Raw genomic sequence first — 17,965 nt, 5'->3', positions numbered from 1 at the left:
GGGAGAGGCTAAGGTCGAGTCATGCGTCCTCAGAAACATGACCCGCCAAGCCGCGCTTCTTAACACCCGCTTGCCTAACCCGGAAGCCAGCCGCACCAGTGTGCCGGAGGAAAACACCCTTCAACTGACGAGGTCAGTTTGCAGGCGCCCAGCCCGCCACAAGAAGTCGCTAGAGTGCGATGAGACAAGTAAAGCCCCCCCCCCCGGCCAAACCCTCCCCTAACGACGCTGGGCCAAATGTGGTCCACCCTATGGGACTCCCGGTCACGGCTGTTCGAACCCCAGGCTGTAGTGACGCCGTAACACTGCGATGCTGTGCCTTAGACCTCTGTGCCACTCGGGAACCTACATTGTTTTTAATAAACTATATTGATCCTCTGTGGCTAAATTATACTCCTTGTGTAGTATTCCGAATTATAGCATTTTAGTGAATCTCACTATAGATATTTATTTTATATTTTTTGTACTTTTTTACCCCCTTTTTTTACCTCCTGCGATGCAGTGCCTTAGACCGCTGCGCCACTCGGGAGGCCCGACACTCACTCTGGTTATGTGAGAGATTCAGGTGCGCTTCTCTCAACACAGCAACAACACAGCAACGGCCATGCGTTGGTCTCTAGGCTACAATGTTGCCTTAACCACAAACACGTTTTCACAGTACGTTTTTTTAGGGGGCAGGAGAATTACAGAGGAGGCAACTCAAATTAACACTGATCGCTTTTATTGGAATTTTTACATGGCAAACAGGATCCGGCTCAAATTAAGCACTGGGTATGACTGAGAGAGATAATGTGTATAACTGGACATGGAGGAGATGGCATCATGGCATGGCCGGTGGGTGTCCATGTGAAGGACAAGCTCAGCTGACATTAACCCCATCAGAGCAGAGTTGTAGATCTCTGGGCAGTAGTCATGATACAGAGTGCCTGGTTCCCTTGACCGCTTGAGAACCATGTCCCCCTCACTGCCCCCCTGTCACTCCTAAAGGCAGACGAGAACAGAGATGACCCCCCCCCAAACCTCACCCCCCCTCCGCCCAGTATCTGAGACCCCAAGGCCGATCCCCGAAGCCACCGGCTAGCCAGTCTCTCCAGATCAGTTTCACTCTGCACTGGGCAGAAGGCTAGGATATGGACCAAGGCACTCTCTCTCTGTCTATATCTGTCAGTCTGTCTGTCCATCCAGTCTGGGGTTGAATTGGAGTTTTGCTGTGTCTTGTTGAGTAGCTACCATAATGGGGTGACAATGCACCGCTGTTCAGCGGTTTGTGTTCAGAGGTTTTGTGACATTTCCTTAAGAGAGAGAGCGATATGTGATATGTAACAGAGATTATTGATTTCAAGCAGGAGTAGAATGTTTGGTGAGTTCACCTTAAATGCCAAACCTATGACCGTGTTAGTTGGAGATTTTTTTTGTCCTCACCTTTCTAAGCCTGTGAGCCTCAGCCCAGGTCCGAAGCTCCATGTATAGCCAAGTATCTGCTGTCCAGGAACCAGTGGCGTGGAGAGAGATGAGTAGTGATGAGTCCTGTCAGTGAGTGTCTCTGTAACAAGCAGCTTCTCCCTACAGTCCCTGTACTGTCAGAGTGTATAAGGCCTGACGTGCCTGCCTGACGTGCCTGCCTCACCGTAGTACTACTAGTGGTGGTGAGGCTCTGTCCTTGGCCGTACTCCACTCTGTCTTCAGGTATTCACTGCTCTCTGATCCCACCCTGCTCCTGGTGGAATGAGATCACTGCTGGCTTAGGGGGGTTTGGCCCATGATGATGTGGCCTGGGCCCTGGAGGGAGCCAGCCAGGCAGGCGGGCAAGGATCCTGGCTAGGGTGATTAGGATCCTGGATAATTACAGAGAAAAGCCAGGAGGCTAGAGGCTCACTGAAGGTTAGCCGTCTGAATCACAAAGGACAGACTGACGGACACGGGGGTCTGGACTGTGGTACGGACTGGGGCGCTCTTCCAACTTCCACTGTCCGCTCCTTTACCCAGCAGCGCCTCAAACACGTCCTGGTGTCCTCTCCTGCTGTCGCTGAGTGTCCCTTGTTGGCTCACTTCCCAAGAGCTCTGTATTAAGGACTGTTACATCATCTCTCCTATACACATCCACATACAGTATACTGCAGATTTTAATCAACTTGAACATCTTATCCGGCATACATTTATGCCTGACACTTGTATGGTACATTAGCAGTATATTTCTTGTCAACCATAACGCATACATAATCATAACCCCATAGTCGTTCTTAACGAGTAAGCTTTTACCACTACTCTGTTTATATTTTCCCTAATATACGCAAAGCTATGCTGATGTCATAGACTATAATGCAGTCTGCGCTGATGGATGGTAGCTTTTTGTGAGAATGAAGCAAGGTTCTTTGTCGCCACGAACTCAAAGCGTCAAATCCCCACAGACGTGTGTGTGTGTTCATTTCCATACGTATGTCTCTCAGCGACTCAGAGTGGCTGGAGCCAATCTCCAGCAATAACACTTTTACTGCACTGCACATTTCACGCTTCATTTGGCTCTGCTGGGCCGTTTGAAGGACTTTATGGCCATTGGACATTAGAGAGAAAGAAACATCAAAACATGGAAACCTCAATGCCACATCTGAATGCTTGCAATAGCAGCCACTCTCCTTAAATTGGCCCAAGGAATCAGTTGTGTGTGTATATCTATGAGAAGGACTTATTTTAAGTGGCCTCAAGCTCCGTTTTAAGATTGAGATGGAATAGAAACTAAGAATGGAAACCAAGATGCACAATAAAGCCAAAATGAGTAATTGCACATTTTACCAGATGGATAAGAACATGAGACTAGAGAGACATGTCCCCCATCTCAAAATGTACACAAGTCGTAAAGGAGGCTGGCTATGAACAGTTTGTGCCCAGGCTGACCAGTAGATAGATATGGTTTGAATGGGAGCGTGGGGGCTGTGGGCACTCACAGGTGGCCAACAATGTGCCACCCTGCTGCCCCACTGGTGGCCAAGCATAGCAATCTCTCTCCCCTTAGGGCACCAACGCTTTCTGCTCTGCCATGTGTGTGTGTGTGTGTGTGTGTGTGTGTGTGTGTGTGTGTGTGTGTGTGTGTGTGTGTGTGTGTGTGTGTGTGTGTGTGTGTGTGTGTGTGTGTGTGTGTGTGACGAGCGTCTGCCACCAGATTGATGTGAGTGGCTGTGAGACCTTGCTCTTTTCAGACGTGCTCTGCGGTGGCAGCTGGAGTGTGGCATTGGCGGGGCCCCACGCTGACTGGGCGCTTCCTGCCTCCTAGCACCAAGCGTGAGACTGACGGCCCCTGACACCTGCCATTTGGACCCTTTTCTGGGTGAAAAATGTCATAATTTTCCGACAGGACCAGGGCCGGTATCTGATCATCAATCCTCCGGCCAAAGTCCCCCGGGTCAGGCTTTGCAGCTGACTGAACAATGGGGCAAAGCTGTTTGAGCTGTGTGTGTGTGTGTGTGTGTGTGTGTGTGTGTGTGTGTGTGTGTGTGTGTGTGTGTGTGAAGAGAGGCAGAATACATCCATTCACACAGATGCATCACTCTCACTGAAAACCCTAAAATACGCTCTAAGGAGACCAATCAATTTCCCTTTTTTTAATCACTCCTTTACAACCTCATCAGTTCAATGAAGTTGAGTTTAATTCTAATCAGTCTATTCAACCCAGGATAGGAGGCTGTATGGTCTTTCTGTTCCTGGATCAGCTGATTGGAACCATGTGGCAGGGCAGTCAAATAATTGGATGTAGAGGTTGGACAAAGCCTTGAGATGATCATTATTTGAGGGATCACACTGATGGTGTTGATGTTGACGTCATGGTATTTTGAATTTAGTGATTGGTGATGTCACAGAGGATTGTTCCAATGATATCAGAGAGAGAGAAAAATAGTTCTGCATATAAGGTCCTAAAGTGGGACAATAGACCCAGTTGGTATTAGATAGAACGTCGCAACCCTGTTCGCCTGTGGGGAAAACAACCTGTGGTTACCTAGGTTACCCCGTTTGGCTCAAAGCAAAAACGTAACCTTTTTCAAATGCAATTTTCTTGTCGTCTGCTTGTATAATTATAAAACTACATTTAAGAAAAGTACAACATGTCAAAAGATAATTGTTCAAAATTGCCTGCTCCCTAGCATTCTCACAACTTAGAAAAACATAATATTGTAGGGCAGCGTTTCCCAAACTCATTCCTGGGGTTGATTATTTGAATCAGCTGTGTAGTGCTAGAGCAAAAACCAAAATGTGCACGCACCGCTTGGGGTCCCCAGGACCGAGTTTGGGAAAACCTGTTGTAGGGCTTCAGTTCAGACATATTCAGTTCAATGAGTTGTGGGGTTTAATGGAGAGACATATTCAGTTCAATGAGTTGTGGGGTTTAATGGAGAGACATATTCAGCTCAATGAGTTGTGGGGTTTAATGGAGAGACATATTCAGTTCAATGAGTTGTGGGGTTTAATGGAGAGACATATTCAGTTCAATGAGTTGTGGGGTTTAATGGAGAGACATATTCAGCTCAATGAGTTGTGGGGTTTAATGGAGAGACATATTCAGTTCAATGAGTTGTGGGGTTTAATGGAGAGACATATTCAGTTCAATGAGTTGTGGGGTTTAATGGAGAGACATATTCAGTTCAATGAGTTGTGGGGTTTAATGGAGAGACATATTCCATTCGGGGTTTTAATTAGAGAAAGATTAACAAGATTAACAAGATTTTATCTTGTTCATGACGCACTCTTTTCTCATTGCAACCCCATCTTAAACTTTGTGGTGCATACTAGAATCAAAGGCCAAAAGCAGACTGAGTCTAATTTTGTTTGGGGATTTGCTGCTTCCTGTCTCTGTTTCACAGTGTTCTGTATCATGTCACCATGGGGATGATATCGTCATTGCTCCTCGCTAACAGACCTGATGATCTAATGCTGAATTTTAATTTGGGAGTGGTTTGAGCGAGGGGTCCAGGGGGGGGGAAGTATCAAAGCTTGTATCCGTCTCCCCCAATGTCTGTCATGACTGGCCGTCAGGGGCAGTGGCATGGAGGGGGTGTGAGAAAGGGAGAGGGCTACAGTAAGACTGGGGTTCGGAGGGAGCTTGGCTGTGACTTTGCCCAAGGACAGGAACCAGGAACAATGGTCTGAGTAAGTGAGTGACAACCCTGAAGGGCCACCAAGTCATCCTTTCACTTAGAGGCATCCGTTGACTTTATGCTTGTGTGTGTGGCAGTGTGTGTGTTAGTGTCCACTTAGGCCAGAGCGCAGGGCACAGACAACCTTCTGCTGGCTGCCACGGCGATGCCCTCGCCATGACGATGGTCTGGATACCGTGGAGACAAGGGGTCTAGGCTGTATCTATGACAGGGCTGCTACCAGCTGCCCCAGCGGCACTGCTAATTAATTCAGACATGATAGGGGCTAGCCTCTCCCTGTCTCTCCCTCCCCTTTCCTCTGTCTATCCCTTTCTTATATGACTGTAGAGATTCTTTGGGGGGCACTTTCCCCTGGGACAGACACTAACTTTACAGACTCTCTTTCAACTGACCCAGAGCATCCTACTGTGTCACATATCACTTAATGAGGAAGAGAGTGTGTCTGTTTATTTGTTGCTTGGCCTATTTTATCTGTGGTTTCTGCCTCACTGACGTACAGGGAGACCCATGGCCTTGTCAGTGGATGGATGTCCTTCCTCAGCTCAGCGCTGCCTGTATTTGTCAGATATCATTAGGCCTTGTTCTAAGAGACTTGTGCTGGCCTGCTATCAAACTATCAGCACTGAAAGACTACTCTTCCCCATCACTGGTCACCAGCCTTCTCTCTGGAACCTGCTCTAGTGTGTCTTGTGTGTCTGTGCATGTGCGAGAGAGTACATGAACTTGTGTGTGTGTGTGTGTGTGTGTGTGTGTGTGTGTGTGTGTGTGTGTGTGTGTGTGTGTGTGTGTGTGTGTGTGTGTGTTGGTCAGAGGTGTCAGACCAAATGGGCCTGTTTCTGAGGAGCTGCCCCTCCAGGCTCTGGAGTGGCGAGAGAGAGACTCAAATCAAATCAAGCTTTATTTATACAGCACATTTCAGACATGGAATGCAACGCAATGTGCTTTACAGGAAAAAACGAATAAAAAACAAAAGCTGAAATATTCACTAAACAACAAACATAAGATAAAAACAAAAGAATGGCACATACTGAACGGCTAAAAAGCACCCCAAGGAAAAGCAAAGGTAAAAATATATGTTTTAAGATCTCTTAAATATGTCCACAGTTTTGCCCCCCCCCTCAGGTTCTCTGGCAGCCTATTCCAGAGGCTGGTGTCATAGTAACTAAAGGCTGCCGCTCCATGCCTCTTGGTCCTAGACTTTGGGATAGTTAAAAGGCCAGTGACCTGAGAGACCTATTGGGTACATAACTGAAAAGCAAGAAAGAAAGAGAGAGAGAGCCAGACGGGAGAACAGAACGACCATCTTGTTGCTTCACTCTCATCAGCATGTGCGTAAGCCTGTGTGTGTCAGTTTGGCTTGTTGCCAAGCTCATCCTATATCCATACAGGACATGATCTTATATCTGGCTGTGGCCTGCCATTGGTCCCTGCTTCATGCAAACTCTTTACAATATATGGTCCTCTGCCTGTCTATCTCAATCACAGTGTTTATTTCTCTATAGCTCTATCTGTCCCTCTTTATCTCCGTTTTTTTTGTCTCTTGTCTGTCCTTGTCACTATGACTATTTGTTTGTCCCTCTGCCTCTCTGTGTGAGAGTGGTGTGTGTTTGGGTGTGTGCCCTGTGCTGTGACCTCCTAATCCGTCTGACTGTCTTATTAATGACCAGCTTGCCGACTCCATCTCCTCTGACCCCGCTGAAGGTCATGTGCCAACGCTCGTTAGCGCTGTCACTACGAAGACATGTCAGCTGTCAGCAGAGGCGGGGGGGGGGGGGGGTGCTAATGCAGAGATGGCTAGAGTAGTCAAAGGGGGGAGGGAGAAAGATGGGAAGAGAGAGGGGGACAAGTTCATTTAAAATGTAATTCTTGTCAAAGACTTCTGTCGGCTGTTGCTAAACAGGATGGTACTAATTGGCAAGGTTGCCGTGGCAGAGGCCCCCGTTCTAGGGTCTTTTGATGTGGCTGTAGTGAGAAGGGGATCTTAAAAGAGGTTTGGTTGTACCAACAGTGAGTGTGAGAGGGGCAGGCGCTGACCTCTCATCACAAAGGTCAGCTGATATGAACCCTGAGGAGAGATACTCCCCCATCTGATCTGTCTATCCAAGAGGAAAGAGAGAAGGGTATACACTGTAGATGGAGGATGGATCAGTGACATGACTTTATGATAATACCTCTAACCGGACATGGAGGATAATATGGCAATTGTGAGATGATACAAAATGCATCATATGGGATGATTTCTGTATTTTGAAAGTTACATATCTTGGAAACTTGATTGCTGACAAGCAAAACATTTTAGGACTTTGTCAACAACCGACTAATGAAACAAAAACCCAAAGATCGTTTTTGGGTGGAGTTTTCCTTTAATGTCTTCAATTCCCCCACCATTTCTCAGTCATTAGCCTACAATAGATGTTTAGTAGTGGTAGCGGCAGAGGCAGCAGCAGCAGCAAAAAAAGAAACGTCCCCTTTTCAGGACCCTGTCGTTCAAAGATAATTCGTAAAAATCCAAATAACTTCACAGATCTTCATTGTAAAGGGTTTAATCACTGTTTTCCATGCTTGTTCAATGAACCATAAACAATTAATGAACATGCACCTGTGGAACGGTCGTTAAGACACTAACAGCTTACAGACGGTAGGCAATTAAGGTCACAGTTATGAAAACTTAAGACACTAAAGACGCCTTTCTACTGACTCTGAAAAACACCAAAAGAAAGATGCCCAGGGTCCCTGCTCATCTGTGTGAACGTGCCTTAGGCATGCTTAGGATCTCAATTCTATTGAGCACGTCTGGGACCTGTTGGATCGGAGAGTGAGGGCTAGGGCCATTCCCCCAGAAATGTCCGGGAACTTGCAGGTGCCTTGGTGGAAGAGTGGGGTAACATCTCACAGCAAGAACTGACAAATCTGGTGCAGTCCATGAGGAGGAGATGCACTACTGTATGTAATGCAGCTGGTGGCCACACCAGATACTGACAGTAACTTTTGATTTTGATCCCCCCTTTGTTCAGGGATACATTATTCAATTTCTGTTAGTCACATGTCTGTGGAACTTGTTCAGTTTTTGAATCTTATGTTCATAGAAATATTTACACATGTTAAGTTTGCTGAAAATAAACGCAGTTGCCAGTGAGAGGACGTTTCTTTTTTTTGCTAAGTTTGGTAGTAGTAGTGTTGTTCTATCGTCCTCATTTAACATGTTGAAAATAATGAATATTGAAATATTACTGTGGCTACAGTTGGTTTGACTCCAAAATGGCCTTCCAAAATGGACCTGGGGCTTTCCCCATCCGGACCCGATATGCATAAATAAAAAATGTAAATATAGAGACCCGTTCCGAACGGACCCGAGGACAATTAGACCCGTTCCTGGTCAGACCCGGTCCGATCCGAGTGAGGGAAGCAGCAGAGAAGTACATTTTAAGCGACCTTATTAACTGGAGCTGATCAAGAGCGAGGGAGAGGAGGTAGAGAGTGTTGACGGTCTAGCAGGGGCCGTGCAGTGTGTGTAGGCTACTGTGAGTGTGAGTGAGTGACACGGGAACAGGGAGGAGGGAAGAAGAGACAGCAACCAACCAACTAAGCCAATTCACGCTATAGCAGACTAATACACTATATATACAAAGTATGTGAACACCCCTTTAAATTAGTGGATTTGGCTATTTCAGCCACACCTGTTGCTGACAGGTGTATAAAATTGAGCACACATCCATGCAATCTCCATAGAAAAACATTGACAGTAGAATGGCCTTACTGAAGAGCTCAGTGACTTTCAAAGTGGCACCGTCATAGGATGCCACCTTTCCAACAAGTTAGTTTGTCAAATTTCGGCCCTGCTAGTGCTGCTGCGGTCAACTGTAAGTGCTGTTATTGTGAAGTGGAAATGTCTTGGAGCAACAACGGCTCAGCTGCGAAGTGGTAGTCCACACAAACTCGCAGAACTGGACTGCTGAGTGCTGCAGCGGGTAGCACGTAAAAATCATCTGTCCTCGGTTGCAACACTCACTACCGAGTTCCAATCTGCCTCTGAAAGCAATGTTGGCACAATAACTGTTTGTCGGGAGCTTCATGAAAGGGGTTTCCATGGCCGAGCAGCCGCACACAAGCCTAAGATCACCATGCGCAATGCCAAATGTCAGCTGGAGTGGTGTAAAGCTCGCTGTGCCATTGTACTCACTCCAGAGAGAGAGTTCTCTCTAGAGTGATGAATCACGCTTCAATGCATAGTGCCAACTGTAAAGTTTGGTGGAGGAGGAATAATGGTCTGCGGCTGTTTTTCATGGTTCGGGCTAGGCCCCTTATTTCTAGTGAAGGGAAATCTTAACGCTACAGCATACAATTACATTCTCATTGATTCCAACTTTGTGGTAACAGTTTGGGGTAGGCTCTTTCCTGTTTCTGCATGACAATGCCCCCGTGCACAAAGCGAGTTCCATACAGAAATGGTTTGTTGATCGGTGTGGAAGAACTTCACTGGCCTGCACAGAACCCTGACCTCAACCCCATCAAACACCTTTGGGATGAATTGGAACTTTGACTGCGGGCCGGGACTAATCGCCCAACATCAGTGCCTGACCTCACTAATGCTCTTGTGGCTGAATGGAAGCAAGTCCCTCCAGCAATGTTCCAACATCTAGTGGAAAGCCTTCCCAGCAGAGTAGATGCTGTTATAGCAGCAGAGGGGGGGGACCAACTCCATATTAATGCCCATGATTTTGGAATGAGATGTTCAACAAGCAGGTGTCCACATACTTTTGGTCATATAGTGTAGCTGCCATAGCTAGGTTATTTATCATCCAATATGATTACGTGGTACCGTCTTAACTGCTAGCTAGCTAACTAGCTAGGCTAATTGAGGCTACTTGCACTTTCTCGTCCTACACAGTTACAAACAACAACTCCATTCAGAATATGAAGTAGCAGCCTACCTGTTGGCTTTTGGTCTTTGTAGCCTATCATTCTCCTTTTTAACTTTTAATTCCACCTTCCATTGTTTCTCCTAACTTTTGCCCCACACGGAGGCTCTATGCCTGTAGCTTTTTGCCACTTTGATGACTTATGATTGGCCAACAACAAGCTACACGCGCCACTTTCGTGAAAAGCAAAGAGCAGCAGCATGAAATATACAATTTCTCTCTCTCCATCTACTACAGGAGTCGTGTTCGGATCTGTATGGGTCCTTCCGGACAAGTCAGTTAAAATTACACATACCTAAGCCCCGTGACAATCATATCAGATCTGACCCAGACCTGTGACATTTATATAGAATTCTGGATCCGGAACCTCTCGGATCAGGTCTCGGGTTTTCGGGTACGGGTGATGATGTTAATATTATTGCTCGTTATTTCCACATTTTAATTATTTTTATTATGACTGGTGTTTATGGGCCAGACATTTCTGAAGTGCTAAGCCTATTCTGTCCCAAGTTCCCAATAAGGATATCGTTCTGTATTTTATTATTTTTCAGTTGTCACCTTCTGCTGTTGAAGCAAACAGTAGCAGTACACATACACGTCCTCTAGATGGCAGTAGTGTCACACTACAACTGTTCTCTGTTCTGCAGGGTTGTGCATTCATCACTCACACACACACACACACACACACACACACACACACACACACACACACACACACAAACTAAGCTTGGAGGTTGAGTCCATTAGTTAAGGGTTCATTCTGTCCTTTAGCTCTGAATCACCCTACATTGTCTTATGTCTGCTGGGGCTCCACCTTTTGGCTTTTACCCTCACATCAGGTATATTTCTGGAACTAATGGCCATATTTTAAAAGTAACAAGCAACACAATGGTAAAACTGTTAAGGTATTTGGATGTGCTTGAGTGCTTTACGACCAATTAGTCATAGAATTGAAAATAATAGATAATGCCGTTTTGAATATATGTATGCATGTAGACCTCTATAGTTGAGAACATGTCCTGGGCATATTCATGTAGATAAAAGAGCAGAAGCATTCACCCTGGCCTCTAACCTTATTTGCTTGATGAAAAGGTCTGTGATCACCAGAGTTGAAAGAGAACGTAAGAGATAATTACCAGGGTGAAAGGTTAGATTTATTGAGTCGGTGTCTACGACAGAGGGTCACGAACAGAGAAAGGAGAGCTTGTTACTGAGTGAATGAATTGATTTGTAGATAATGGTGCATTTGACGCTAGCCATCTAAGTGGTGCTGAGAATGAGAATACATCAGTGGAAGGAGGGGCTCTGAAAGTGATGTGATGGTTATGACAGTACATTGACTCTTTCTTAGGAACTTTAATCGTATTATTTTTGTACATCTTTATTAGGACTATTTGTTTTTCCTCCACTGTTCTTTTCCCTCCATCTTCCCCATTCGCTTACTTTTTTCATTCTTTGTAGGTAACTTCACCTAAAAGCTTCCCTAAAAGCTATGTGGATCAGTCTCACAAGCCTTGATAGTCAAAGAAAAAGGAGTGTTTGCGTGAAGGGCAGGAAGGAACAGCAGGGCCTTACAGCAGGGCCTTATGGACTTAAGAATCAAGTATTGATGCTTTGTGAGAAGACAATATTTTAGTAGAAAGAAGAGGCTGGAGGAAAATGGCACTTGGGGGGGAAATCTAAGAATATAGACACACACTGATAGGGCCTTACTGAACCTTTTGAGAAGAGAGTAACAATACGAGTGTGAGTAGTTCTGCCACTGGCTGACTGCTACTGTGCGATGCTGGCTGCTCCTGTAGACTTCGTCATTGCGCTAACGCTAGTTAGCATTGGGTCCAGTAAATACCTTCAATTTCCTTCAAACTGCATGCAGAGACATACAAATAGTATCCATGACTTCATCCGACTGGGTAAGTAGAACAAAGGACTTAATTGCCAAATTGTTGAACTATCTTTAACCATGTGTTCTCTCTGTCTCAGCATCACCAGCGAGGCAGGGGCATCCATCTACAGTGTGAGCCCAGAGGCAGTGAAGGAAATGCCTGATCTGGACCCGAACCTGAGGAGTGCAGGTGAAATACACCTCATGTCATGCCAAATAGTGTCCACTTGCCAAAATATGTCCTCCTCCCTTGCATCACAATGGGATTTGATAAATAGACAATATATGTTTTATGGTTACATACACCAGATAGGTGCAGTGAAATGTGTTGTTTTACAGGGTCAGCCATAGTAGTACAGCACCCCTGGATCAAATTAGGGTTCAGAAGGACAGATTTTTCACCTTGTTGGCTCGGGTATTCAAACCAGCAACCTTTCGGCTACTGGCCCAACGCTCTAACTGCTAGGCTACCTGCTGCCCTAATTAGGAGTTAGCATCCGTTGCCAGGGCCGTTGCTAGAGCGTGCGAAATTCTGACCGGTCTACATAATGAACCAAAGCCTCTGTTGCTATGTTGGTTGCTTAGCTCTTTGCTGGACTCTAGTCTGCTCTTCTGAGTCCTGCTCTGCTGTCTGGTCTGGTCTGGCAGCTCTCATCTCTGCTGTCTGGTCTGGCCTGGCAGCTCTCATCTCTACTGTCTGGTCTGGCCTGGCAGCTCTCATCTCTGCTGTCTGGTCTGGCCTGGCAGCTCTCATCTCTGCTGTCTGGTCTGGCAGCTCTCATCTCTGCTGTCTGGTCTGGCCTGGCAGCTCTCATCTCTGCTGTCTGGTCTGGCCTGGCAGCTCTCATCTCTGCTGTCTGGTCTGGCCTGGCAGCTCTCATCTCTGCTGTCTGGTCTGGCCTGGCAGCTCTCATCTCTGCTGTCTGGTCTGGCCTGGCAGCTCTCATCTCTGCTGTCTGGTCTGGCCTGGCAGCTCTCATCTCTGCTGTCTGGTCTGGCCTGGCAGCTCTCATCTCTGCTGTCTGGTCTGGCCTGGCAGCTCTCATCTCTGCTGTCTGGTCTGGCAGCTCTCATCTCTGCTGTCTGGTCTGGCCTGGCAGCTCTCATCTCTGCTGTCTGGTCTGGCCTGGCAGCTCTCATCTCTGCTGTCTGGTCTGGCCTGGCAGCTCTCATCTCTGCTGTCTGGTCTGGCCTGGCAGCTCTCATCTCTGCTGTCTGGTCTGGCCTGGCAGCTCTCATCTCTGCTGTCTGGTCTGGCCTGGCAGCTCTCATCTCTGCTGTCTGGTCTGGCCTGGCAGCTCTCATCTCTGCTGTCTGGTCTGGCCTGGCAGCTCTCATCTCTGCTGTCTGGTCTGGCCTGGCAGCTCTCATCTCTGCTGTCTGGTCTGGCCTGGCAGCTCTCATCTCTGCTGTCTGGTCTGGCCTGGCAGCTCTCATCTCTGCTGTCTGGTCTGGCCTGGCAGCTCTCATCTCTGCTGTCTGGTCTGGCCTGGCAGCTCTCATCTCTGCTGTCTGGTCTGGCCTGGCAGCTCTCATCGCCCCCACTGTCTGTGTGCCTGTAAGGGTGAGAGAGCGGAAGTGCACTGCAGAACACAACTGACAGCACTGTAGGCTTGCCTGCCTGCCAGACTGTCTACCCACTAAACTAATCAGTCATGAAGGGGTCAACCTTGACACAAAATATCCTCTCTAGTTATGTTGCCCAGGACTTTCTCACAACACTGCATTTGTTTTAAGGTCAATAACTTCAGTTGTAGGTAGCTCTCAAGCACTGACATTAACCTGCAACTATCCCACATCAGTCAACACTGACATGGTGCCATGTTATTGACAAACTATTCTGCTCCCTTATCCTAGCAGTCTGGTCATCTCTGTAGAACTCATCATGTTGCTGTGAAATCGGACTTCCCTCAGGGTCCAGGCTGTGTGACGGACCACACAAACTCTCTCCACTCTGCACAATGCACCATCTCAAACACAGAAACACATTTAAGAAACTCTGGAAAATAATCAAACGCTCTCCAAAACAGGATTTGAGAATTATTCCAGACTTCCTCTATAAAAACAGTAAATCAAGCTGGGGATTTATTCATACATTGTCCTCTGGTCAAGAGCGCTAGCAAGCCCAGGGAGACATATTTATCCCCTTAATGAAAGGCGTAAGTAATGTAACCATTTTATTTTGGATGTGTGTAATAATGTGTGGGCATTTATCTTGGATGTAATAGAGTAGAATGGTGAGAAGGATATTGTAGAAAGATTGTTGTGTGTGTGTGTGTGTGTGTGTGTGTGTGTGTGTGTGTGTGTGTGTGTGTGTGTGTGTGTGTGTGTGTGTGTGTGTGTGTGTGTGTGTGTGTGTGTGTGTCGGGGGGGGTTGCTTTCAGTATGTGGATGTGCTTGTCAGCGGAGAGTGTGTTTTGAACAAAGAGGGCCTTAAGGGCTTGTTGTTTTACACCACACTTCCAAATTATAGAACTCTTCCCCCTGCCCTGGTCGGTCTGAACTCCTGAGAGGGGTACTGATGCCCCCTAGTGTGGAAAGGTAATGACAACACCCTTAGATTATCCACTGGCCCTCTGTCAGGACCCTGAACTCAGATGCGATGGTTATATCACATTGAGTGGGAGACGGTAGTGGATAGATTATGAGCATTTTGTTGAGTGTCTGAATGGATAGTTCTGTGGTTCACTATCTAGGCTAGTGGATGCTTTGTGGGTGTATGTATTTCAATCAGTGATGACAAAGTGTTTTGTTAGGGATTCAATATGTAATTATGTGTGTGAATATGTAAGTAGACGGCCTGATTGTAGCCTATATTACATCATACAAGACTATTAGAAATGACGCTGATGCGGGTGTGTGTTTGATTAACGAGGCTGGTGATGAATGTCGGACTGGTGGATGATATGGTGAAGTGCATTATGGTCCAGGACCGTCTAGATGTGCGAGGCTGAGTCGGTGTGAAAGAGGAGGAGGAGGAGGATGTGGTGGTGTGTTTTGCTAGATGACTCGCTGGATGTACGTAGTTGAGGTGGGACTGGGACGGAGGAGCATGTGGAATCAATGCCTCACTCTCTGCATCTCTCCTTGGAAGCCTGTGGGAAACTGCAGCCTGTAACAATATTTAGACAGGGATGGAGTTTCAGCCCAGGCCTTGTACAGCACACACAAAAGCACTTCTCTCCTCCGAGTCCTCTCGCTGTAATAGGGGGGTCATTTGTAAGCAGAGACTAGCAGCGCTCTCTCCAGCACTTATTGAAAAGTTTACTAGCCAAGCTAAAGATTCACCAAGGAGAGGAATCTGGCATGGACTGGATGTTTGGTAGCTCTCCAGTGGGGTAGTGCTGATAAGCTCTCTCTCATAGACCGTCATGGTCAGTTCATTGGCGACTCCACAACTTGTGTAAAATTCTTGTGGTTTTTGAATGATATGTCCCTAGCATGCTCTAGTAATCACATGTTGTCAATCTCTTATACTGGTTTAAGAGTCACCAAATATACACTCGACTGGTTCCATTCACCAAACTCACTTATGTTGTCATTGGCATATAAACAGATGACGTTCGCAAGCTCTCGCTGGGGTTTATTTCTCTTTAATTAGAGTTTTATTGGCTTTAAATTGAGTTTGGTATTAGGTCTATTTGCATCTATTTTGAGATTCTACTGCTGAGAACTCCGTTAATGCGATCTCTATGAGGAATAAGAGGTGTGTGTGTGTGAGAGATATTTTGTGTATTTGGATTGGAAATAGTTTCTGTCCTCATGTTGTAGTGGCTGTGAAATGATGTCATGTGTTTAGTAATGTTTAGCATTTTTCTTCTTGTCAGCCACCCTGGAAAAGGGATTTAGCTACATTTAACTCAACTTCAAGTATTACAAACATCATCATTAAACGTGTGTGTGTTTGCGCACGTTTGTGTGTGTGCGTGTTTGTGCTTGTGCGGCGGCGTGTTGCATCTCATTTCTCCTGAAGTGTACACTGAAGTGTACTTTCAACAAATCTAAAAACCTTTTATTGGTGGAGGAATGGGCTGCGGGGAGTTTCCACCATATTTCTTATATGTGTACCAGTTGTACGTGTACCAGTAAACATGTACCAGTCATTTCCTTCCACATGAACAAGAGCATACTTTGGGAGGAAGATGGGATAATAGCCAGGGGGAGAATCTTAATTGCATTTCCTTGATTCCTTGCATCCTCTCTCCTCGCCGCCTCCTCAAAACCCATTTGATGAGATCCAATGGGTTTTGAGAAGGATGCGAGGAGAGAGGATGCGAGGAATCAAGGAAATGCAATTAAGATTCTCCCAGTGTGTTTATGTGAGAAAGCATGGCTGTCTCCAGATGTGTCCTGGAGGCAGGTGGGTTGGGTTCTGCTACACCTGCATTGCTTGCTGTTTGGGGTTTTAGGCTGGGTTTCTGTACAGCACTTTGAGATATCAGCTGATGTAAGAAGGGCTATATAAATACATTTTATTTTGATTTGAGTTAAGTGACAGGTGCAGGCACTCTAATTGGCTTGCAGCCGTAAAGTTCATTAAGATGATCCCCACCCCACCAATCATGAGGAATGGCCTGCCCTTAGGACAGCCCCTAACATACATATTTGCATATTTAATAAGTGTAATCAAGTCTGTTAGTATATGAAATATGTAATTTATTGTTTTACTTTTCATCATCCCTCCTGGGATTTTAAAAGACAATTTCTCTGTTTGCAGGTATTGGTTAGGTCTAATAGTAATTCATTAGTTTGTGTGTTGGGCTCTTCTTTTCCCAGTGTCCATAGGGAGACGAGTTCAGGACCCGCTGGCTGAGCTGGTGAAGATTGACCCGAAACACATCGGCATTGGTACCTACCAGGTCAGTGATTCCCTATACACTCAGTCCTCACACTGTCTTCTACCTCTCATCTCTCCCTCCCTCCCTATACACTCAGTCCTCACACTGTCTTCTACCTCTCATCTCTCCCTCCCTATACACTCAGTCCTCACACTGTCTTCTACCTCTCATCTCTCCCTCCCTCCCTATACACTCAGTCCTCACACTGTCTTCTACCTCTCATCTCTCCCTCCCTATACACTCAGTCCTCACACTGTCTTCTACCTCTCATCTCTCCCTCCCTCCCTATACACTCAGTCCTCACACTGTCTTCTACCTCTCATCTCTCCCTCCCTATACACTCAGTCCTCACACTGTCTTCTACCTCTCATCTCTCCCTCCCTCCCTATACACTCAGTCCTCACACTGTCTTCTACCTCTCATCTCTCCCTCCCTATACACTCAGTCCTCACACTGTCTTCTACCTCTCATCTCTCCCTCCCTATTCACTCAGTCCTCACACTGTCTTCTACCTCTCATCTCTCCCTCCCTATACACTCAGTCCTCACACTGTCTTCTACCTCTCATCTCTCCCTCCCTATACACTCAGTCCTCACACTGTCTTCTACCTCTCATCTCTCCCTCCCTATACACTCAGTCCTCACACTGTCTTCTACCTCTCATCTCTCCCTCCCTCCCTATACACTCAGTCCTCACACTGTCTTCTACCTCTCATCTCTCCCTCCCTATACACTCAGTCCTCACACTGTCTTCTACCTCTCATCTCTCCCTCCCTCCCTATACACTCAGTCCTCACACTGTCTTCTACCTCTCATCTCTCCCTCCCTATACACTCAGTCCTCACACTGTCTTCTACCTCTCATCTCTCCCTCCCTATACACTCAGTCCTCACACTGTCTTCTACCTCTCATCTCTCCCTCCCTCCCTATACACTCAGTCCTCACACTGTCTTCTACCTCTCATCTCTCCCTCCCTCCCTATACACTCAGTCCTCACACTGTCTTCTACCTCTCATCTCTCCCTCCCTCCCTATACACTCAGTCCTCACACTGTCTTCTACCTCTCATCTCTCCCTCCCTATACACTCAGTCCTCACACTGTCTTCTGCCTCTCATCTCTCCCTCCCTCCCTATACACTCAGTCCTCACACTGTCTTCTACCTCTCATCTCTCCCTCTCT

General features: G+C 46.6%; 1 protein-coding gene across 5 annotated transcripts in view; it reads left to right on the top strand.

Annotated features, from left to right (window-relative positions):
• The window catches only part of srbd1 (S1 RNA binding domain 1), a 104,802-nt gene that overhangs the window by 41,312 nt on the left and 45,525 nt on the right, over window positions 1-17,965 (top strand). For all 5 annotated transcript variants that reach the window (XM_014179988.2, XM_014179987.2, XM_014179990.2 and 2 more), the window contains exons 15-16: window positions 12,047-12,138; window positions 16,725-16,807. In XM_014179988.2, the coding sequence (XP_014035463.1) occupies window positions 12,047-12,138; window positions 16,725-16,807 (175 nt within the window). The remainder of the gene's footprint in view (window positions 1-12,046; window positions 12,139-16,724; window positions 16,808-17,965) is intronic.

The sequence above is a fragment of the Salmo salar genome, chromosome ssa28 (assembly GCF_905237065.1).
Source record: "Salmo salar chromosome ssa28, Ssal_v3.1, whole genome shotgun sequence".
Taxonomy (NCBI): Eukaryota; Metazoa; Chordata; class Actinopteri; order Salmoniformes; family Salmonidae; genus Salmo; species Salmo salar.
The sequence above is the reverse complement of the archived record's forward strand: the minus strand, read 5'-3'. Positions and strand labels throughout refer to the sequence as shown.